The 21,290-nt window shown below is 38.2% G+C and overlaps 1 protein-coding gene across 4 annotated transcripts in view; it reads left to right on the forward strand.

Annotated features, from left to right (window-relative positions):
* The window catches only part of axin1 (axin 1), a 41,648-nt gene extending 20,588 nt beyond the window's left edge, over positions 1-21,060 (forward strand). For 3 of the 4 annotated variants that reach the window (XM_058653974.1, XM_058653975.1, XM_058653976.1), the window contains 9 exons: positions 2,935-3,075; positions 4,377-4,473; positions 6,370-6,507; positions 12,168-12,706; positions 12,808-12,972; positions 13,849-14,070; positions 14,299-14,406; positions 18,545-18,694; positions 19,826-21,060. In XM_058653974.1, the coding sequence (XP_058509957.1) occupies positions 2,935-3,075; positions 4,377-4,473; positions 6,370-6,507; positions 12,168-12,706; positions 12,808-12,972; positions 13,849-14,070; positions 14,299-14,406; positions 18,545-18,694; positions 19,826-19,952 (1,687 nt within the window). In that variant the 3' untranslated portion in view covers positions 19,953-21,060. The remainder of the gene's footprint in view (positions 1-2,934; positions 3,076-4,376; positions 4,474-6,369; positions 6,508-12,167; positions 12,707-12,807; positions 12,973-13,848; positions 14,071-14,298; positions 14,407-18,544; positions 18,695-19,825) is intronic. The other variant, XM_058653977.1, reaches the window with a different exon arrangement.
* The last annotated feature ends 230 nt before the right edge of the window (positions 21,061-21,290 follow it).

The raw sequence follows: 21,290 nt of genomic DNA on the forward strand, positions 1-21,290 counted from the left end.
AATGAGAAGCCGACTTCGTCACACTGACGTCCTCGCCACCTTTACACCTTGGAGCAGACAGACATTCCTTGAATTCATTGATAGATAAGACATTACTCAGAGGATGGCGATTACACCAGTTGCGAAGGAGAAGTTCCATTGGTAGTCTGTCACGAAAACGCTTCAGGAAATTTTTTTTTTTATTGTATTGGCCTTTTAGCCACATGGAACGAGCATTTCGGGAGCACTGAAATGCTGCTTTTGAAGAACTAGTCCCAGAGTAGGATAACACCACCCTTGAACACAAAAAAACTATGGTTTTGTAGTTCGACCTCTCTGCACTTGAATTCGCTGTTGTTATCTTGGTCTCTGTCGTCTTCTTCTTGTGTTTGGAGTTTGTTTGATCTATTTCGCTTTATGATAACTTTTATTTTCTTTCCTTCGTCGCCCTGGCTTGGTTCATTCTGTCTCGGTTCATTCTGTCTCTCTGTCTTTGTGTTTACGTACTCCATTTATTTTTCGTATTGCTATAGCAGCGTTACAGCACCACATACAGGCCTGGCATATGTGCTACAGAGTCGTTTCGTGAATATGATACCAAATATTGCTGGACATACAAATACCACTACACACTATTTAGTTCAGACCTTGAAATCATGATGAAATCATGAATGCAAAGTGGCGTTGGGGTCACTTATGTAATGTCATTGCTGGTTTTGCACAGCTATTTATACTGTATATAATAGGGTTTGGGTTTCAACAGAGGATCAAGGTCACCTGCAGGAATAAAAATGTTAAATAACAACATGTTAGGTGTCATTTTTCAGAGGTCAAACTGCAGCACCAGAGGACAGACAGGAAGTCATACCAGTCATATAATACCCTCAAAGATAAATCGCTATGCAGCTTAAGTTAAGTGAAGACAGAGCTGTACAGGCAGTGGAATCAGATAAAATACTTATTTGACCAGAATCAGACCAGCTACTGTCTACTGTATCTATCTTTCGTTTGTCTAGTCAAACACATCTTTATACATTGTACATAAGCCTGACAAAAATTCATCCTGATCTGCCAATATAAACGCATGTGAACTTGTTCAATAGGACTTTCCATGTTAAAAGTGAAATTGTCAATTGTCAAATTGCCAACCAAATCTGTAATCTGGATCATATCTGGACGAAATGTGGTCTGAGTAATGTGAATAATTCTGTACAGACTGAGGGCTGGGCAATATGGCCAAAAAACATTATTACAATAAAACCAGTCAAACCAGTGGATATGGATAATTATTGCAATAAAGTGTTGGGAATGTTGGTTTTCAACCTTAACCCTTAATTTGTTATGAAAATATGTTTGCACAAAGCATACATATGATATGGATGTATATTAAATCTTTGATAAAGAAGAAAAATACAGTATATTGCAATGAATAGTGTTATTTGACACATTGCTGAGCCCTAAACAAAGCACATTTATTTAAGCTGTCATGATAATGTTCAAATTGGAATATTTTTGTGCTTTACTCTTCAAATCAGTAAGTCTTTACAAAATATGTTTAATTGGGGACAGGATATTATCTATCCTGCAGTATCGACTTCCCTTTTTGTAATTTATTTGTCTCATCCCATCACCAACCTCCTCTGTTTATTATTATTCACAGTTCTCTGAGTGCAGATGCTAATGAAAGTCAGTTGGTCACAAAGGTCTCGTGGTGAACTCGGCTGCTGAATTCCTAACAAGGGGAAAAGCTCGGGATAAATGCGTCAGGGAATTCCAATTTGAATAATAAAAACACAAGATGATGCCTTACATCTATAATTCATGTATACAAAGCCCTGTAAGAAATGTGTTCAGCAAAGTCAATGACTGAGAATGTAAATGATGTCAACTAACCTCCCTATAATTTTGTTGTGTTTACCGTTTTTTATTTTATTTACTCCGCTACAGCAAGAAATGGAAAACTATGTGGACAAACCAAAGGATTCATTGTCCATATTTTTTTTTTTACAATTTTTAGACACGTTATTGCACAAACTATTAATTGACTTATCGAGAAAATTACTGACAGACTTATTGATAATGTAATGATCGTTAGAAGGCAAATTCAGATTCATTGCATGTTTATTAGAGTGGAGTATACTGACAGCCTACTAAGTGTTACTCTAAATAAATAATTAATGGAAATTATGGTGTTGGGAGACTCAAAAAAAAACCAACCAGTAAACCTAGATACAGACACAACAAGGAGACGACAAACAGTGAGGGGTTTAAATGGAATTAAAGAAATTCTGAGACAGACTGGAGGCTTCATGCGATTGGCACAAAAATAGAAAAATTATACTAAACATCCATTCATTCATTGTCTTCTGCTTTATCCTCCACATGAGGGTCCACATGGGTCACTGGAGCCAATCCCAGCTGACACGGAATGAAAGGCAGGGTCACAGGTCACCAGATCATCGCAGGGCAAACATACAGAGACGCAACAACCATTGTCACACCTACAGGCAATTTAGTGTCCCATTAAACGCATGTTTTTGGACTGTGGGAGGGAAATGGAACCCAGAGGTCATGTACAGTGACCTGTCAGTTCTTGCAATTAACACAACAATCACTTTGTCTATCTTTGTCAATCTGATGCGCTTCTAGGCTGTATATTTTGAACTGAGCTGTGTTTTTAATGTCCTTATTTGATCTAAAAGTGACAGCCCTAGTCCTTATACTGTATGTGCTCTCCTTCTGTCTTGCATTTTCATCTTTCTTCCATATGTTGTGCCACAGGCAAAAGCCTCTTGTGACGTTTTGAGTTTGGGGTTTGTTCTGAGTGCTTGACTGTACTTGATGTACAGTCCAGTCTGTGGATGCGTGGATGTACTGACAAATAATAACTGTGAACATTTCAGGTGCTGTCACATTGTGGTATATTTTCAGTTAATGAGTTTTCTGTGTTTCCAGGCACACATCATGTCGGGAGTCCATCAACCCTTACTTTATCAACACCATTGATACTATGGCTCCTGCCACCAGTGCCAACGACAGCGAGCAGCAGAGTATGTCCAGTGACGCAGACACAATGTCCCTCACCGACAGCAGTGTGTATGTACATTTTTCCCTTTTTTGCATACATATGCACTTTTCTTGCAAGTTTTAATACCAGAAATATTGTTTTATCATCACAGTGAAAGGCAGAAACTATTTTATTCTAACTATTCCCAGTTGTTATTTCAAAGGAAGCCATGCCATAAGTTTACATTGTTAGAGGAAGGAAACAGGAGGTTTAATGAGCTTCAATATCGCTTCTGTTTCCATTTCTCTTGTGTTAAAACCTTACAACAGAAACAGCTAGTAACGTTCCATCTCCTCATTATACAAACTGGTGTAAGAATGTCTTCTACTAATTAGAAATCCGAAAATCACTCTCTTAAATCTTACATAGAATGTATTTGAATGGGGATCCAAACTTCTGACCTTGTCTACAAGCATGAGACAAGATCTTTATTTGTTGTGAACAAAACACATGTTTTTTTCCTTTCCTTTATGAATATTAGGGCCACCAAGATTAGTCGACTACTCATGATTACGTCGACTATGAAATTTGTCAGCAACAAATTTAATAATCAACATAATCGCATTATTTTTCGAAGTTTTTCACTCAAAACTGCTGCTGCACCTTCTGCTGTCTTGTCTGCCTTTCTGTCCTTGACGCACTTGCGCAGTAGTGGTAATTGGGGTTAGCCGTGATGTCACAATGGAGAATTGCTTTTAAAAAGTTTAATCTGATGAAGTTTTATGTACAGTATTTGGATAAACTGTAAAAAAAAACCTGATTTATTCATACTTATTGGCATTGGTTGCACAAAAATCCATATTATCTACCCTACAAGCAGAAGAGCTAAATGCAACTCATTTTCACTACATGGAGTCACTTTAATCATTTTGTTTTTCCTTTAATTGCCTGTACCAGTGAAAGGCAATTTTTTTGGGAGGAAAAAATTATGTTTTCGAGGTGCAGTGATTGCGCTGGGGGAATTAAGTCCAAAGAAAACTTCAAACACAACTGGACACAAAAAAGTGTTTGAAGCTGAATGAATTAGAGGCTGTTATCAGCTAATTGGTCCAGAGCTTTTGCAGCCATACTGGGTTTTGCAGGAGGAGTGCAAACCCCAGTATGGCTGATTCCACAGGGAATTCATGGACTCATGGATGTGTTAACATGTAACTGTAATCATCCAGACATTTTGTGGTGCAGGATTGACACAGGGAATACCTGTCCCGCTGTAGTGATTGATCCATGACTTACTAGGCAGTCAGTTTTAGGCACCATACAGTGAAAAGCCTGCGTGTGTGTGTTTGTTCATTGGAAGGTTTTTTATGACAATCTCTGTTGGTTTTTCCAGAGATGGGGCGCCACCCTACAGATACCGCAAACAGCATCGCCGGGAGATGCACGAAAGTGCCAAAGCAAATGGGCGAGTGCCACTACCTCATATCCCAGTGAGTTATTCATGGATTATTACTTTCCGCCTCTACACCTCTCTCCCTCTCTTTAACTGTCTGTCTCTGCCTCGTTTTCCTCAGCTTGCACCATTGGAGATGTGCATATTTAAGCTGTGCTGTGTCGCAGGGCCTGTGATGGGAGTGTAAGAATAGCTGATGGTGAAAGAGAAGGCTGTCTAAATGCAGCTTGATGCTTTCCTAAGCTGTATGCGCTGAAGCCTGGCAGACATGAATCCTCCCCTGTGACAGCCTGATGCCTCCCTTTGCTGCTGAGGCTGTCTCTTGGTAGGAAAACCCCAGCCCTAATTAGGCCACAGAGTAAAGAGTCAAATTAAAACCCCACGCGCAGCATCCTATTAGAATGCATGGATTGGCTGTACAGTAGAGCACAAATCCCCAAAGCATAACTTTCAAGTTTCTCTGCCCCAACAAATTAATCAGGACTTCACTTCGCTGGCAATAAGAAGATTGACATGGCTTTTAGGTCGTTTTTATAAATGTCAGTTTGTTTTTTTGGAAATCACAAACTGGTTCTAAATCTGGAGTTAAGAGCTTTACGTTGTCATGATTGCAGTGCAGTAATTTGTGCCAGCAGCAGAGGAAATAAATGTCACTCATTTCCGCAGTAATGAGATTACATGTGAGATTTAAAAATCATGCCTCATTTATTATCCTCCCCCTTTTTTTCCTGAAAATGATTTTTTTCAGCACTTTTATCAAATGGGTACAGTTCTGTGTTTATGCTATGGCGATGTCAGTCATTTTTAATGTTGAAGTGTGGCTCTTGCTGCATCCACACTTCTGTCACCGTTCCGCCTGTCGTCCACACTGCTCCTAAAACATAATAGTTTGTAATAGACTAAAAAAACACTTCCCTGGACAGATTTGGCAGCATTTTAGTCTGGATTGTCACTTATCCATGATCAAATCTGTAGAAAAAGAGCCGCACATCGTCGTTAGACCTAGACTACATCCATAAATAATTAAAAAATAATCCGCTCTGTATGCAATCACACCCCCCATGCTTAAAAACACATGAGTATTCACATGTTAATGGTCGAGTTGTGGCTGAAAAGAACCAATCAGGAAGTTTTAAAGGTTTTAAAGGATTTTCTAACTAAAATGGAGCATGAGTAGTATGGATTGATGAAAGAACTCCTACTTTTCAAAAATGTTGTTTGTTGTTAGTTGTTCTTTTTTAACTAAGTAACTAACAACTAATAGTTGCTGAGTAGAAAATCTGCCGTTTACACAGAATAGACCACGCGACCCCACCCCATTAGGATGCAACATATCAAGTTGGGTCCAGAAATGATTTTCAGGCTCGGGTCAGGTTTCATCTTGTAATTTGAAATTCTTTTAGTGAACACATGGTTTATGAAATTGCTTCACTGAAAAACAACAGTGTAAACATTTAATAAATAGTAGTAGAAAAGTGATAATAAGTAGAAACTAGTGAGTGATTGACCTATGTGATGTCATGATAACTTGTCATTTGCCATAACAATAAATAAAGCTTAACAACCACCTACAGAATGCATTTTTGGTTCAGGTTGGGGTCGATCCATACTCTCTGGGGCTTTCTGTCGGGTTCAGACAGAAATAATGGTTTATAGTGTGGAGTATGGTTGCAGGTTACTTCTAATAGCTGGACTGTTATTATTTTATATTATTTTAAAACCAAAATGTAATTACAGTATATGAGTATATGGCCTACAAGGCCTATATACTGTGATATACTATATATTGTGAATTTCTCTGTGAGATGAATAAAGTATCTATCTATCTCCTGTATGTATGGATATAAAGAGTATTGGTGGTAAAACTACCCATGTGCAACTGGCAGTGATGCAGTCACTGATAACACTTACAGTTTGACATTTTGTCCTGCAGCGCACAAACCGGATTCCAAAGGACATTCATGTGGAGCCGGAGAGGTTTGCTGCAGAGCTGATCAACAGACTGGAGGCCGTGCTGCAGGAGAGAGAGGATCAAGCAGAACTGGAGGAGCGACTGAAGAGAGTTCAGTTGGTACGTTTGCTTTTTTTGTTTTCTTTAAAGCACAATCATAGCCGTTGATTCATTCAGTCATTAATTTTGTTTAAAATGTGAAAGAGCAGCATCACTCAGGAGTTTACAGGGACTCTTTTATTCTGTGAAGAAAATAACTGCTGACAGTAAGAAAGATCCGGGTCCTGGCAAGTGAGTGCTGCACATCCAGTTTTGTCAATATAGACATCCTGTACTACATCATTAGCACATGAGGAAGCTCAACAAAACACCCATTTTTAACAATATTCACCTAAACAAAAAACACTGTTCATGCACAGAAACCAGGAGACCACAACCACTTTAGCTTCACACCAAGAGTGGTAACTATGCACTGTATTAAAGCCCCAACTACACAGAGAAGTAGTTTTAAATATATAAATCCATTTTCCGAAAATAGTCTATTCTGTATATGACCAGCAATACAAAAGCTAAAAGATATTTGTTTGACATTAAAATATGACAAACAGCAAGTCTTCATGTTGAGGAGTTTGAAGCAGGAAATACTTGATTTAATATGTTTAGCTTTCTTTCGTCAGACTTGGAAAAACTGAGCTTGGAGCTGATCATTTTTAATCCTCAGTCTTAAATAAAAGTTTAGGCTGATAATCATAATGTTAGTTTTCTTTACTGATAAATCTGGTGCTTTATTTTGTCAATTCATCGGTCTGTTATTTACTACATGAAATGCCAGAAAGGGGTAAAAATGTCACAATGCCAGGGTTCTCAAATGTCCCTTGTGGCCACAAACAAAGATGTTCAGTTTACTGTTAAAGAGGAACAAAGAAACCAGAAAATATTCATAATTTAGAAGCTACTTGATTAATTGCTGTGGCCTTGTTAACAGAGTGTGACCAGAGATGAATGAAATCAGGCTGTTGGTTCAGGGGTATCAGTAGGCAAAACCAAAGCCTATTCCTAAGCCAGAAAGAGAGATATGTTGCTGGCTGCTGGGCTTAAAGTTTTCACGGACTTAAATCTAACTGGCCTTCATGAAAGTAAATGAGGCCAGCCATTTGAATAGGAATAAAAAACCCAATATCAGTCATTTGGAGAATTCTGTCTTTGGCCTGTCAGCACTTGGGCTTTGTTGATCAGTCAGATGAAGCACCTGCGCCCACTTGTAAGCCGGGAACAGTATGACGCCCCGTTTGATGTCACTTGAACGGTGATGAAATAGTCCCTGCGAGCACAAATGAAATCTCGGTCAGTGCACAAAGCCAAGTATTAAGTTTCAAGGCAGACAGTTTATGTGGGCTTGTTCCTGAAAGGAGAGAAGCTGCCGGCTCACAGACTGAGGTTTGCTTTATTAAACCTCGAGGCAAGAGAGAACTCACAGCCTTTGTCATGTGATACGCTCTGCATCTGGAAAAAAAACATGTGGTTGGGGTTCAGCTCTGTAACCATAACATTGGAGGTATTGAAAAACAACAAAACAAAAAAACAGACGCATCAATCAGGTTATCATTTCACTACTGTGAGGGGGAAAAAAACATCACGAGGATGTAGCTCACTGTTCTGTCACCTATGCAACAAAGGGCGCTGTAGTCCAGATACACACTGGTCACAATTCATATACAATAGCAGCAGAGTGCCATTCGCATTAGTGAACCAATGACTGAAAGACCCTGTGAGCTGAAGTACTCTGTATGTCTTTGTCTGCTGACAGCCAGAGGCCTGTCTGTATTGTGCTGTATCTTCCCAATACAGCACAATATCTCAAGAATACCTCAAAGCCAAACATGTGGTACTTGAAGGAAAATCAGAGATACTGTTCGACTATATATACTGGGGTATGTGGTCTAGAGCTGCAACTAACGATTATTTCCATAATCGATTAATCTTTCGATTATTTTCTCGATTAATCGATGAATCGTTTGGTCCATAAAAAATCAGAAAACCATATAAAATGTTGATCGGTGTTTCGTCAAACCTGGAAATGATGATGTTCTCAAATGTCTTGTTATGTCCACAAACCAAAATGATTGACTTTTAATGATAGATTTGTTATCCAGATATTTAAGAAGCTTAAACAATCAGAAATCTTGTTTTAATCATGAAAAAAGCTTCAAACTGATTAATCGATTATCAAAATAGTTGTCGATTAATTTAGTAATCGATTAATAATTTATTAATCGATTAATCGTTTCAGCTCTAATGTGGTCGGAGGGGAGCTGATTAATTTTGACCAGAGTGTATTGAAAATGATCTAATCTAATGTCCCTATACCGGTGTCTGAAGTATATATGAGGAAGAGGAGGATGATGAGAGAGCAAATGATCTTATTGGGTATATCTCTGCCTCCTGTGAAAGGTCTGTAGCTGACTTTGCTTGGACTATTTACACCACTGTGTGTTTTAATGTTGTAATATAATGGTGTAACTTTGAGAGCTCAATATTTTATCAGGTGGTACTGGTTTGAGAACCACTGTCTTAAAGGATTTATTTCAGATTTGGAACAAATGTCCATGTGGAAGATGATCTGTTTAGATTTTGGTGGTCGAAAGTCAAGGCTTACAACACATTTCTTAAAAATCGGGTACACATGTTCACTTGGATTCTCAGATCATCTGATGAGATTTTCATGGTCGAAGGTCAAGGTCACTCAGATCTTACAAAATGTGTTGCGACACGTTGAGGGAATTCCTTCCGATTCAATACAAGCATTCACATGAAATCAAGGATCGAACTGAATACGTTTTGGTGGTTGAAGTCGAAATCAACATCACAGTGACCTCATGCTTTTATGAATGGGATATATTAAAGAAAACCTTCATTGCATCTGGCACAAACATTGACTTTAGGCACTTATATTGTATATATAACCCTATTGTATATGCACATATACAATACATATGCAAAGACATGCATATATGCTAATTTCACATTATTTATGCAGAGGTGGAGTGAATCCGGCAAAATCCCATGATAGAAATCCTTCGAAGATGCAATATTAGCTTTGTTCGCTTCCCTCGAACTCGTTAGGAGTATTCGGATTCAAATGAAAACATTTGCATGACACAGTGTCACGGAAGAAGTCAGCACAGAGACACATCCAAAGATATTGTGTGAAATAGAAATGGAGGGTTTAGCAGAAAGTGAGTGCATGCATTCGAATCAAGCTGTTGATTTTCATCATCGATTAATCTGTCGATTATTTTCTCGAATAATGGAGTAATCGTTTGGTCTATAAAATGTCAGAAAACGTTGAAAAATGTTGACCAGTGTTAAACCTGGAAATGATGAGGTTCTCAAATGTCTTGTTTTGTCCACAAACCAAAATGATTCAGTTTAATGGTTTCTTTGTTATATGGAGCAAAGAAACCAGAAAATATTCACGTTTAAGAAGCTGAAACAATCAGAAATCTTCCATGAATCGATTAATTGAGTAATTGTTTCAGGTCTGTACTCAAGGATGACCTGATTTCAGTGGTCCAACAAAATAACATGCATGCATTTTCACTGTCACTCCCCCAGATTAGAGGTATATTATTGTATAAAAGAAAAGCAACTGAAAAACACTGTAGAGTGTCAAACACTGCATCTTCTATTGATTATCAAGGGTTTTCATTTTCAAGATGGGAGCCAGTGGAAAAATATGCTTCAAATGACAAGATCAGGGTTTCATAGAAAGAGAGGGAAAAATAAAATGGATATCTCTGTCTGAAGCATCAGTTATTAAAAAACATGCCAAGAAATATTTGGCTGGAGATGGCATCTTTTTAGAGGACGGCTGAAACTGGGAAAGAAAAAAAAAAAGAAAAGCAGTGGGCAGAGGAACAGGCTGAGAATCTCTTTGTGCTGTGTCTTTTGATGGTTTTGTAGCAAAGCGATGCAGAGCACAGGGTAATAACAAACTCGGGTGCTTTGGCACGCTCACAGACGGGCAGGGTTTATTTAATTATTAACACAACTGACACGAAAAGTGTGGGAACGGACCGGCTGAAAAATGAAAGTGAAACCTCCACCTACTGTGGTTTTTTTATTCTCCTCTCTTTCCTCTCTCCTTCCTCTCACTTCCGAAGTGTTTCTAACTTTACAGATGAAGAAGCTTGGCTGTACACTGCTCATCTGCGGTAGTGCTGCACACTGTAATGCAGAAAACAGGTGTTTTTTGTTTTTGCAGATTTTTGGCTCTCAGGTGTTCTATGACTAATATTCAGCTTAGCATAAGAAAATAAGAGTCAACAGCTCATTAATCAGCCAGTGCTCCCCCCCCATCCCCCATTCTTCAATAATAACAATATTTATTTTAATATTAAATAGCTCAACATGGTGTGGACTTCACACTCTACCTAGCTAACTAACTATGTGCAGATCCAGCAGTGGTCTGCGTCATTTCATTTGGAGTCTGCGTAGACTTTCTCAACCACTTTTTTTTAATTTTTTTTATGAAACACTGGGAGAAAATCACATTTGGGAGAAACAGGCATGCTACCACCCCCTAGTAACAACAACAGTAAAATGTCAAATCATTGGTTGACTTTAACTTTAAATGGCTGTCATCACTGCATTGCCAGTCCTTGTGGTTAATACTGGTGCCTCACAGAAAGAAGGTCCCTGGTTCAAATCTCTGTTTTTTTTTGTGGAATTCTTCTTGGAGGTGTCTTGTGTTTTCTGCGGGGGATAATCCAGTTTATTCCCACCGTCCAAAACCATACAGATTGCGGGTTAATATGGTTGAAAGGATGGTCACAGGGGTGTGCATCTCTGCCTCTGGAGCAATATCCAAATAAAAAAAACAAACTCACTGCATTTATTTGATATAGATAAAAATCTGTGTCAAAACAGTATTATGATGAAATGCTGCAGTGCTGGAATTCAACCGCCCATAAATCTTTCTCTTCTCATGACATAATGTGTTGTTTGTTTGTTGACAAATTGTCTCATTTAATTGTTTTTGTGAAAATGATTGTTAGGATGCAAAAATAAAAATGATGTGTCGCACGGATAATGAATGACATCACAGTTGCGCTGTCTGTCAAAAATAATACCGATTCACTGCAGTTTGTATAGTGTAGACATTTGTTTTCAATACCAAGAGGATAAAGTGGTTGAAGATGAATGAAATGAGTATCACTGCTTACCTTCTAAAATAATAATACAAAGGATTCACTCATCTTTTTTAAAAACCTTCAAGTAGATATTTAGTAAAAGATGAGAAAATCTTTGTATTTTTTTTTATTTACATGAATCATTACAGAACTATCTTTGTGTCATATTTAAGCACTAAAAATACTTTTGGATCTGTGCTGATCCATGGACGAGTTTGAAGTGTTTTTAGAGCGATACAGAGGTCCAGGTATTGATGTATTTGTGATATTTACCTCATAACCCATTCTATCAATTAATCTAATGGACATCACTTCACAAACATGCTGTGTGTTTTGTGTGTGTATCATAATAATCTTCCACTGTCCTCTTCTAAACCTCTGCAGTAACAGTGTGAGGTCTCATATTTGCACATGGTGAAACGCTGCCACCTGCAGGTTGATTTGTGTACAGTATGCACCTGTTAAATAAATGAAATGCATGTACAGTCGATACATTATATTTTATTTACATGTTCAGTGGAACTCATGAATGTTTTTATTCTCTCAGGCTTAACATTTGTCCTTTTGCTGCTTTTGTCTTTTATCCAGGAAGAGGACGGTGATGAGCTTGTCATGTCCACAGCCACAGCATTCGCCGGTCACAGGTTTCCCCCTGGTGTTTATCCTCAGAATTACAACGCTCGCTATGCAGACATCACCTACAGTGGTGCTTTACCGAGGGACGCTCACGAGGAGAACCCCGAGAGCATCCTGGATGACCACGTGCAGCGGGTCATGAAGACTCCCGGCTGCCAGTCGCCCAGAGCAGGTCGCTATTCGCCCAAGTCGCGCTCACCCGACAGTTTCCCGGGAGGGAAAGCAACGGCACTTGGAATGTCTCTGTCATCAAGCCAGGGCAAACATCCGTCCAGGCACGGGCCGAAGGGAGAATCCAGTCACCTGTACCACCACAAACACATGCATCATACCCACCATGCGGGCACTGGGAAGCCCAGAGAGCAGGTGGAGGCTGACGCAGCCGTGCGTGTGCACGGCAGCTTTTCCTGGGGCGCGGAGACGAGTCATTATGCATCAAAGTCTCGCAGCTATGCAGATGGCATGGGATCTAACCCCATTGAGCATACAGGGTTAGTTACTGTTCCTGTTCATTACAGGCATGAATGCACCCACATGTTGTTGTTTTTTTTATTCATTCCCCTCTTATTTGTTGTTTTCTTCTGTTCTACAGTAGCAAAGGTGGCTTGCACTGTAAAAGAGTGTACAAGAAAGGTGAGGACATGCGGCCTTATGACATGCTGGGCTCTGGAGAGGACGTGGAGAAAAACCACAAGATCCTTTTGTGGCTGATGGAGGGACAGAAAGAGATGGTTCAACATAAGAGGAGCGCGTACGGGTCAGTGACAACCGTTGCTGCGCTCGTTCTGAATTGTTACTCATTGAGCTCCTCTCCTTTGTGATAGCGAGGCTAATTATTAGGGCGGAACATTCAATCATTCTGAAGTAGGAATCACTACACAATGAGTAAATCACAAAGGCTGCAATTGCATCATTCTATCTATTCTCTAATATCCCACTCTTTCTCTAATTCTAAGTACATCAATTCTATTTTAACTGGTCCATGTTCTATTCAATTCAAGTTGCAATGGTGCATTAAAACATTTTCTTTTAGAGTTTAGTCATTCATATTCTGATGGTATCTCATGTGATAATGCTCCCTTTTGTTTTTAAATTCTGTAACACAGTGAGCTTTGTTCTGAAGCATAACTTACACACACACACTTTGTGATTTTGGGTTAGTCTGACTATAACCACGCAATCATGATGGTCTGACTGAAATTGTACTAAGGTGAATTTTGTTAAGTCGGACTAAAGGACCCAGATAATGTGTTTGGAAGTCAAATTATTATTGCATGTACCCGGATTATTGAATCTGACTCAAACTATTCTGGACGCTTTGTACTTTGCGCCACAGTTCCTGCCTTTGACCCTGAAATAACATCAGGAGCTGGTACACAGAGGAAAAAGGCCCCAGCAAGAAAAACATTTAACAGCAAAAATATAGAACCTGTGTATTTTTGGGAGTAATGAGGAGCCCAAGTGTATGCGTTAATGAATATTATAATGAAGTTGTTGTTAGTCTGCAACTTAATAGGTCAACTGAAAAACACCTAATAAACTGAAAGTCATTGGACAGACTTCATTCAGTAGATTCTCCACTATAATGCTTCGATACGGGTTCATTGAAACTGAGTGTTTCTCTGTATTTCAGGAGTACCACTGGGTCCAAGAGGACCACAGGCCACGAGGGCTCGTTGTACCCGTGCGTCAGCAGCACGCAGCTGCGGAACAACGTGCAGCCATCGCACCCTTTCATCCAGGATCCCACCATGCCACCCAATCCAGCCCCCAGCCCCCTCACCCAGCTGGAGGAGGTTTGCCGGCGTCTTGAGGAGGAGAAGATAAAGTCTGCTGTTTTACAGCCCAAACAAAGGTAAAAAAAACAAAAAAAACACAACAGACTTTTCCCATCACTACAGTTAAAACTGTCCAGTTAAACAGTGCAGCTCATTTAATCAGAATCTTTCAACTTGATGCATAAGGGAAGAAGTCTAAGTTTTTTTTCTTTTTTCTAAAATTCAATAGTTTCCCCTATTGTTCTGTAGCCTGTGTCCCTTAAGGCCAGTCTGTCTCTAACTGCTGGGGTTGTTCGGTCCCTCAGGTATGTGATGGAGGTGATCCAGAGGGGTCGCACCGCAGTCAGGCCGACACTGTTCCCTCCGCTCAGCGTGGTGCCCGCCGTTTCTGACGGCGAGCTCTCCGAGCCCGAGTATGTCCACTGTCTTACCAGTAAACCCCACCCCCCACCCCCCGCCCCCACAGCAACTTCACTTTACTTCCCATGCTCATTACTGCTAAGTTAGTTCCCCAGAAGTGTGTCTGCTCTTTGAACTACTAACAGATATTTAGATCTTGGGGAAATGATGTCCTTAAATAGTGCTTTTTTGTTTCATACAGTCAGTCTGAATGTGGTGGGTGTTTCTTTTTTTCTACTTTTCCTGCCTTCATTAAGGTGAAAATGACAGCCAGTATCCTCAATCTGCTTATTAGGCTACAATCAACACAAACAGCCTCCGTCCTCAAACTGCTTATTAGTCCACAATCAATACAAATAGCTTTTAGTGGCGAGCCCTGAAATGGAAAACGTAGAAACACCACTTGACATGTATTACTTTGAAAACTCCAGGGTGTCATTTCAGTCTTGACCTGAAACATTTATAGACAGTGAAAAAACATGTCTACAGTCTAATTATTAATTACTGCGTCCCTGGCTTGAACTGTTTTCCGGTCAGAGATACAACAGTTTTTTTTGGAGCAGTAATTAGTGTGTGGACACTTATGTGGTTTTTCCATTATACAGTTGTAGCACAGCTCATTTCGACTCTAGAATCTCTGACACTTTTTTTTTTTAAACGGCAAAAACCAACGGCCAAGTTGATCATTTATTTGATCCTGTCCTGTACTGAGAGTTTGTAAACTATGACATAATGATCCACATTCATGTCCTGACTGGGTTTCACAATTTGCAGTACAGAAACGGAGACCTTTCCACCTCATCGTCAGAATCTGCTTTTCCACCATTGCTGTTTCTTATTCGTGGTATTTCATATCTAATTTCATACACTAATCATCCAACTGCAAATTGACAGTCTGCATCTTGCTTACGTTCTATAGACTATAATGTATAATATTTTAATAATGTAAAAATGGATGTAGTCTTCCAGTTTAGAAATGTGAAGCTCATAAGCACCAGGGGGAGTCAGTCAATGTTTTCCTAAGGAGTCTATGGTCTCATTTGTTAGTTCCAGGTCTTCTACAATAGAACATTATGTCAATTTTGTAATAGAGCCCAGAGAATAGACCCCAGTGTGATTGACAGCTGACACAGTCCAGTAGGTGCCTGGTTGCAGGAGATGTCTTGTTCCAAAAAATGTCATGGCACCAGTCAAATCTCAAAATGAAGGCTTCAAACTGGCTTCAGTTAATGTTACATTTGCTTTTCATATTAGGACTGCAACTAACGATTATTTTCTCGATTTATTGAGTACTTGTTTGGTCAGAAAATATTGAAATTTCTTTTAGCGGTTTTAATGATTATTTTATTTTATTTGGAGCAAAGAAACCAAAAAATATTCACCTTTTAGAGCTTTAGAAGCTGGACAATCACAAAGCTTGTTTTAATTATTGAAAAAAAAAAATCCAATTGATTCATCTGTTATCCAAATAGTTGACGATTTGTTAAATAATAATAATAATAATAAGTTCTGCCCTCCACAGTTCAAAGTTCCTTATTACAGTTCTTCGTTCTGCTGAAGACGGAAGGTTAATGTTGCTTGTAAGGCCAGTGTAGAGTATGCAGTGAGCAGGAATGGACAATTTGATGTCGAGGTAAAAGAAAATAATGTGTACAGTGTTGGAAAAGGAAAAGCAACACTGCGATTTGTAATGACACATCTGTAATTTTCTAAATTGTAGCACTTATGAATAAGTGTAAATTAGCTGATTTACATTTACTCCACGCAGAATCCAAATCTCACACACACAATACAGAAACATACATTATGATATGATCCAAACTATTTTTTTTTTAAATATTCATTTGAATTTAACACACATTTGACAACAAAGGAGAAAAAAGACTGAATTTTAATGGATGCAGTGTCACGGTAAAAATCACCTCAGACGAAGTATGAGAGTGTCTTTTTCTGTGCTCATGTAGAAGCAGAAGGGCCAGAGTACACTTTTATGATGTTTTGTCTGAAGCATGTTTTTCCTTGTTTGGCTGCCATCTCACAAGGGTACTTACCAGATGGAGGGGAACAGGGGGGAAGTACGAGGTAAGAGGCAGATGAAAGGAAGGTTACGTAGCAATGCCACTGGGTAAAACCTCCGGTCAGAACTGTGAAGACGGGCTGAGTCCTTTTGGTACATGATTCATACGGGATCAAAAACACTGACTGAACTTTTTATGTTCTCAACTTGAAAGATGCTTGAGGCTTGAATAAGAAAGGGGAATGATTTTTTTTACTTACTAAAAAACGTGGTCGTAATGTTTTATTCATAACGGTATTGAGAGTAGAACCGATACATTATATATTGGCCTATACATAAGTTTAAAAGGTATAAAACACTGATTTCTAACATATGATCAAATGTGCAACCAAAAACACACAAATAAAAACAAACAGATGGAACATGAATTAGGGATTATTGTATATATCTAATAAATCTAATTTGGTGCTTAAAATGTCAGAAAATGTAGAATAATGTCTACCAAACCTGGAAATAATGATGTTCTCAAATGTCATGTTTTGTCCGCAAACCAAAATTATTCAATTTTAATGATTTCTCTCTTATATGGACGCAAAGACACTGGAAACTATTCACGTTTAAGAAGCTGGGAAATCAGAAAACACTCAAACTGATTAATAAATTATCAAAATAAACACCATTTATTCACGTTTATTCCCTTAAATACATTTTTTAAAAATTAATGTAAATACCAATATTTATTCATATCACCTGATATTTATGAGTTAACAGTTTGTATTTAAATATTATTAAATATTGTTTTTATTCTTTAATGTCAGGGAACATTAGGGAATACAATTTACCAAATTGACGACAGTTATTATTCTCACTATGGACATACAACTATCAATGATTTACTTTGATATTGTGTAAAAAAGAAAAATTAAAAAAGAAAGATTGTCCTGGAGTGGCCTCTCCTGTTTTCAAAGCAGCCTTCATGGATATTTACTCTATGATGGAGTAAGATAATGATGTCCTCAGGAAGTGCAAGTCGTACCGAATCAAAAGAGCACGCGTGTATGTCATGCGAGTGTGTGAGTTATCACTCGGCTACTTTTTTTTACGGAAATTGCTGCAATTAGGGAGTAAGGGAAGCTGTAATTGCTCTTGTGAGCTGCTCGTCAGAGACGCTGTGGTTTGGAAAGTGCACCATTAGAAATTCAGCACAAGAAAAAGAACGTTTACACAATTTACAAGAGGTGTATTTTATATAATATTCTATACTTTACAATTTGAATCCACATGTCATGTTTTGAACTGTGTTGACTACTATATATTTGTGGACATCAATGGCCTTTCTGCCTGAGTACCACTGGAGTTAGACCAGTTTTATCATTTTAGCTGATGAATTGACTCTGACAGGACATTTTGTTTATTTGTATTGAGACTTAAGCTACATGACAGACTTTGCATTATGTTTCTTCATCAGAGGTTATTTTGTCAGAGGGCAACTCAAGAAAAACAAACAAAAGCAAAGTCAAGCGCATGAGAGCTAGTGAGAGTGATGCAGGGTCCACAGTCGAGCTTATTATTTTCATAATTGATGAATCTGTCAAGTATTTTCTCGATTAATTATTGAGTACTTGTTTGGTCTTGTATTTGGACAAAATGGAGTAAAGAAATTAGAAAATATTCACATTTAATAAGCTGAAAATCAGAGTTTGTTTAAATTATGGAAAAAACACTCAAACGTATTAATTGATTATGAATATAGTTGACAATTAATCGAGTAATCATTGCAGCTCTAGTCCGCAGCATGTTGAGTTTGGTTGTTTGGCTACGAGGTGCATTCAATGACTCTTATAAATGCTAATATAACATATGTAATACTACAAACACGTGTGGAGTACACGGAACAAATGCTTGCCACTGCTGCCACCTTGTGGTAATAGATGACTACTAATTAGATCACTGGAGAAATGTTTTTCTTTTTTTTTTTAATATTAATATTTTTCCCCTAGATTTTCCCCACTTTATGGGATTTTTCATGCGTCAAACTGTGGTTGTTCTGTCCACCTTCAAATTCTACAATCAGTCGACATTTAAAAAGTTTAAGATTTTCTAAATAGTTTTGTATGTGTTTTTTCCCTCCGCAGACATAAAACCACTAAAAAGACGACATGTGAAAACACCGTTGTGGCGTATTACTTCTGTGAAGAGCAGATACCTTACAGGACGTCCGTCAAAGGCAGAGTCGTCACCCTGGGCCAGTTTAAAGAACTGCTAACAAAGAAAGGAAACTACAGGTGAGAGTTACTGTATGTTTCTGTTTGATTTCCACCTGGAAATTAGCTTGTAGCTCAATCTGGTTCAAATCATATTTTAGTTAAATGAATGTATTCTGTCCGCTGTCCTTCAATCAAACAATTATATAAAGTAATTTATTAAAGGATAAGGTGTATCCTGTTCATATAGATTGTAATATTAGTATGATGCATGAACATAAAAAAAATACAACTTTTTCAGTAGTTTCAGTGTCACGTGACGTCATTGACGTCTATAGCAGTCAATGGAAGCCAATTAAAAGCACCAAAATTAGAAGTAGAGATTAGTTATACATTACTTTTTAACTTAATTAGAATAAATTTATAGGAGAAGCAATAAAAAACCAGAAAATGTATGCAACATGATTTCCTGTTTATCTAAAGCAGATAAATGGGAGAGAGCTGGCACCTTGATTGACACTACAACTATCATTTATTGCATTGTATTCTGGGATTTGTAGTACCAGTGCTGGGTGTACTATACTGTATACCAGTGAGCCAGTGAGTTATTATCTCAAATTGCCCCCTAGTGCGCTGTGATACTACTTCCAGTTGGGCTGTGTAAATACTTTTTTTCACTTTTGTAATAAAGTTTTAAATTGATGTTAAATATGTATGATAGATTATTAAAACAAAGCCATGGAATTTAAAATATGTGTTGTTTTTCAGTAATCTGACCAACTTTAGCAGATAATAATTTAGCAGATCTCTTTTTTTGTGTAAGTATCCAGTGTCAGCTGGTCAGCATACAGGATACCTAACATTTCAACTCTTTGCACTCAATGTTTATTTGTTCATTTTAATTCATAAACAGTTATTTATGATGATGGATAATTACACACTTTGTTGTGAAGTTAAACCTGTTAACTCTTAAATTTGGGAATTGCTGGTGTAGGGAATTTATCCAGTTAAAACAACACTGGGAGCATGAGACTGCTCTGCAAATGTGCACTGCTGGCACATAGTAATGAGTTATTACACGACTGCTCTCCTGCAAAATTAAGGTTTTTAAATAGGTGGAGATTTTAAAAAGCAGATACCAGTATCTCTGTGAAAGACCGAATATTTCAGGCTCCACAGCCTTTAACTGGCTTCGTTTCCTCCCTCCTTTAGGTATTATTTCAAGAAGGTGAGTGACGAGTTTGACTGCGGCGTGGTGTTTGAAGAAGTACGTGAGGACGACGCTGTCTTGCCCATCTTTGAGGAGAAGATCATTGGCAAAGTTGAAAAGATTGATTGAAGTGCGTGTTTGAGAAGAAGGAGTGGAAACTCTGCGATGGAGCGAGGAGCGAGTGGACGAGGAAGAGGAAGAGGAAGTGTTTTTAGGTAAAAGAAACGCCAGAGGGAAAGTAATGCAGTAAAGGAGAGGAAGAGCAAAGTGACGTCGGGCCACAGATGTTTAAAAAGATGAATGACGAACAAAAAGTGCTACTAAAAAGCTACATATTTTTGATATTGCGTATCAGAGGTCAGAGGTTGTCCTTTCTAAATTGTTCACACTTGTAATTTTTTATATGTATTGGTACCAGATTGTGTACAGTGTGTTAAAAGATAACAAAATTTTATATCTATTTAAGTATTTAAAAATGCTCATTTTGAAGACGATCGAAAATAATCTATAGGGCTGATTATTATTTTATTTTATTTTGTTTTATTATTTGTTTTTCTTTCTTTGTTCATAGTCAGGACGTGATTATTTTAATACTTTATTCAACCGAACTTTATTTTGTAGCATTGAGCCAGGCTGTACTCGCGTCGCGTTACATAACCACTGACTGCAACATTTCTCCTGCAGAGTCATAAAACAGTACATTTGTGAAGCTTAAGGTCACTTTTTGGTGAGAAATAATAACATATTCATAATAATGATCTAATAATGTTTATACATTGAAGTTGGTGTCATACCTTAGGCTTGCAATAATGTACACGACACAGGTTATGCTTATATTTCTGGTTTAGTTGTAGGCGATTCTGTTCATTTACGCACATTTAAGTTCTTCACGGCATATTTGACCCAGCGCAACACACGATGCAGTGTTAATAATAATTCGAATGATTATTATAATAATCAGGGTTCCCACACCTTTTCTGGACATCAAATTTAAGGACTTTCCAGGATTAAATTCCCTCAGATTCAAGGGCCGTATGTGCTGACACATTTAAAGATGTAAGAACCACTTCGTCCATGGCGTCCACTTTTGATTTTGAAGCACGCTCTGCATATGGACAAGTGATTGTCTTTGGGGTTTTGGACGAGTCGGTCATTGTAATTTGTCTTTGGGGAGACAGAGATCTTTTAATGGCATCATTGTTTTCTGTCTTGCTTTACGTTACTCTCTCATTGTTCTGCACGCTGGTCACTAGTAATTATGATTTGTCCTGCGTTGTCTACGTACATCAATCGATGAAACAGTAGGTGGCGTCGTAAACAAAGAAGGGGGGCGCTTTCAACAACCCATGTCTATTTAAGGGCCTTAAAAATTAGATTTTTCATTTTTCAAATTCAAAAACTTGAAGGGATTTCAAGGACACGTGGGAAACCCTGTATAATATACTGAGAATGTCCCGAATGAGCGAA

This window comes from Solea solea, chromosome 16, assembly GCF_958295425.1.
Source record: "Solea solea chromosome 16, fSolSol10.1, whole genome shotgun sequence".
NCBI lineage: Eukaryota > Metazoa > Chordata > Actinopteri > Pleuronectiformes > Soleidae > Solea > Solea solea.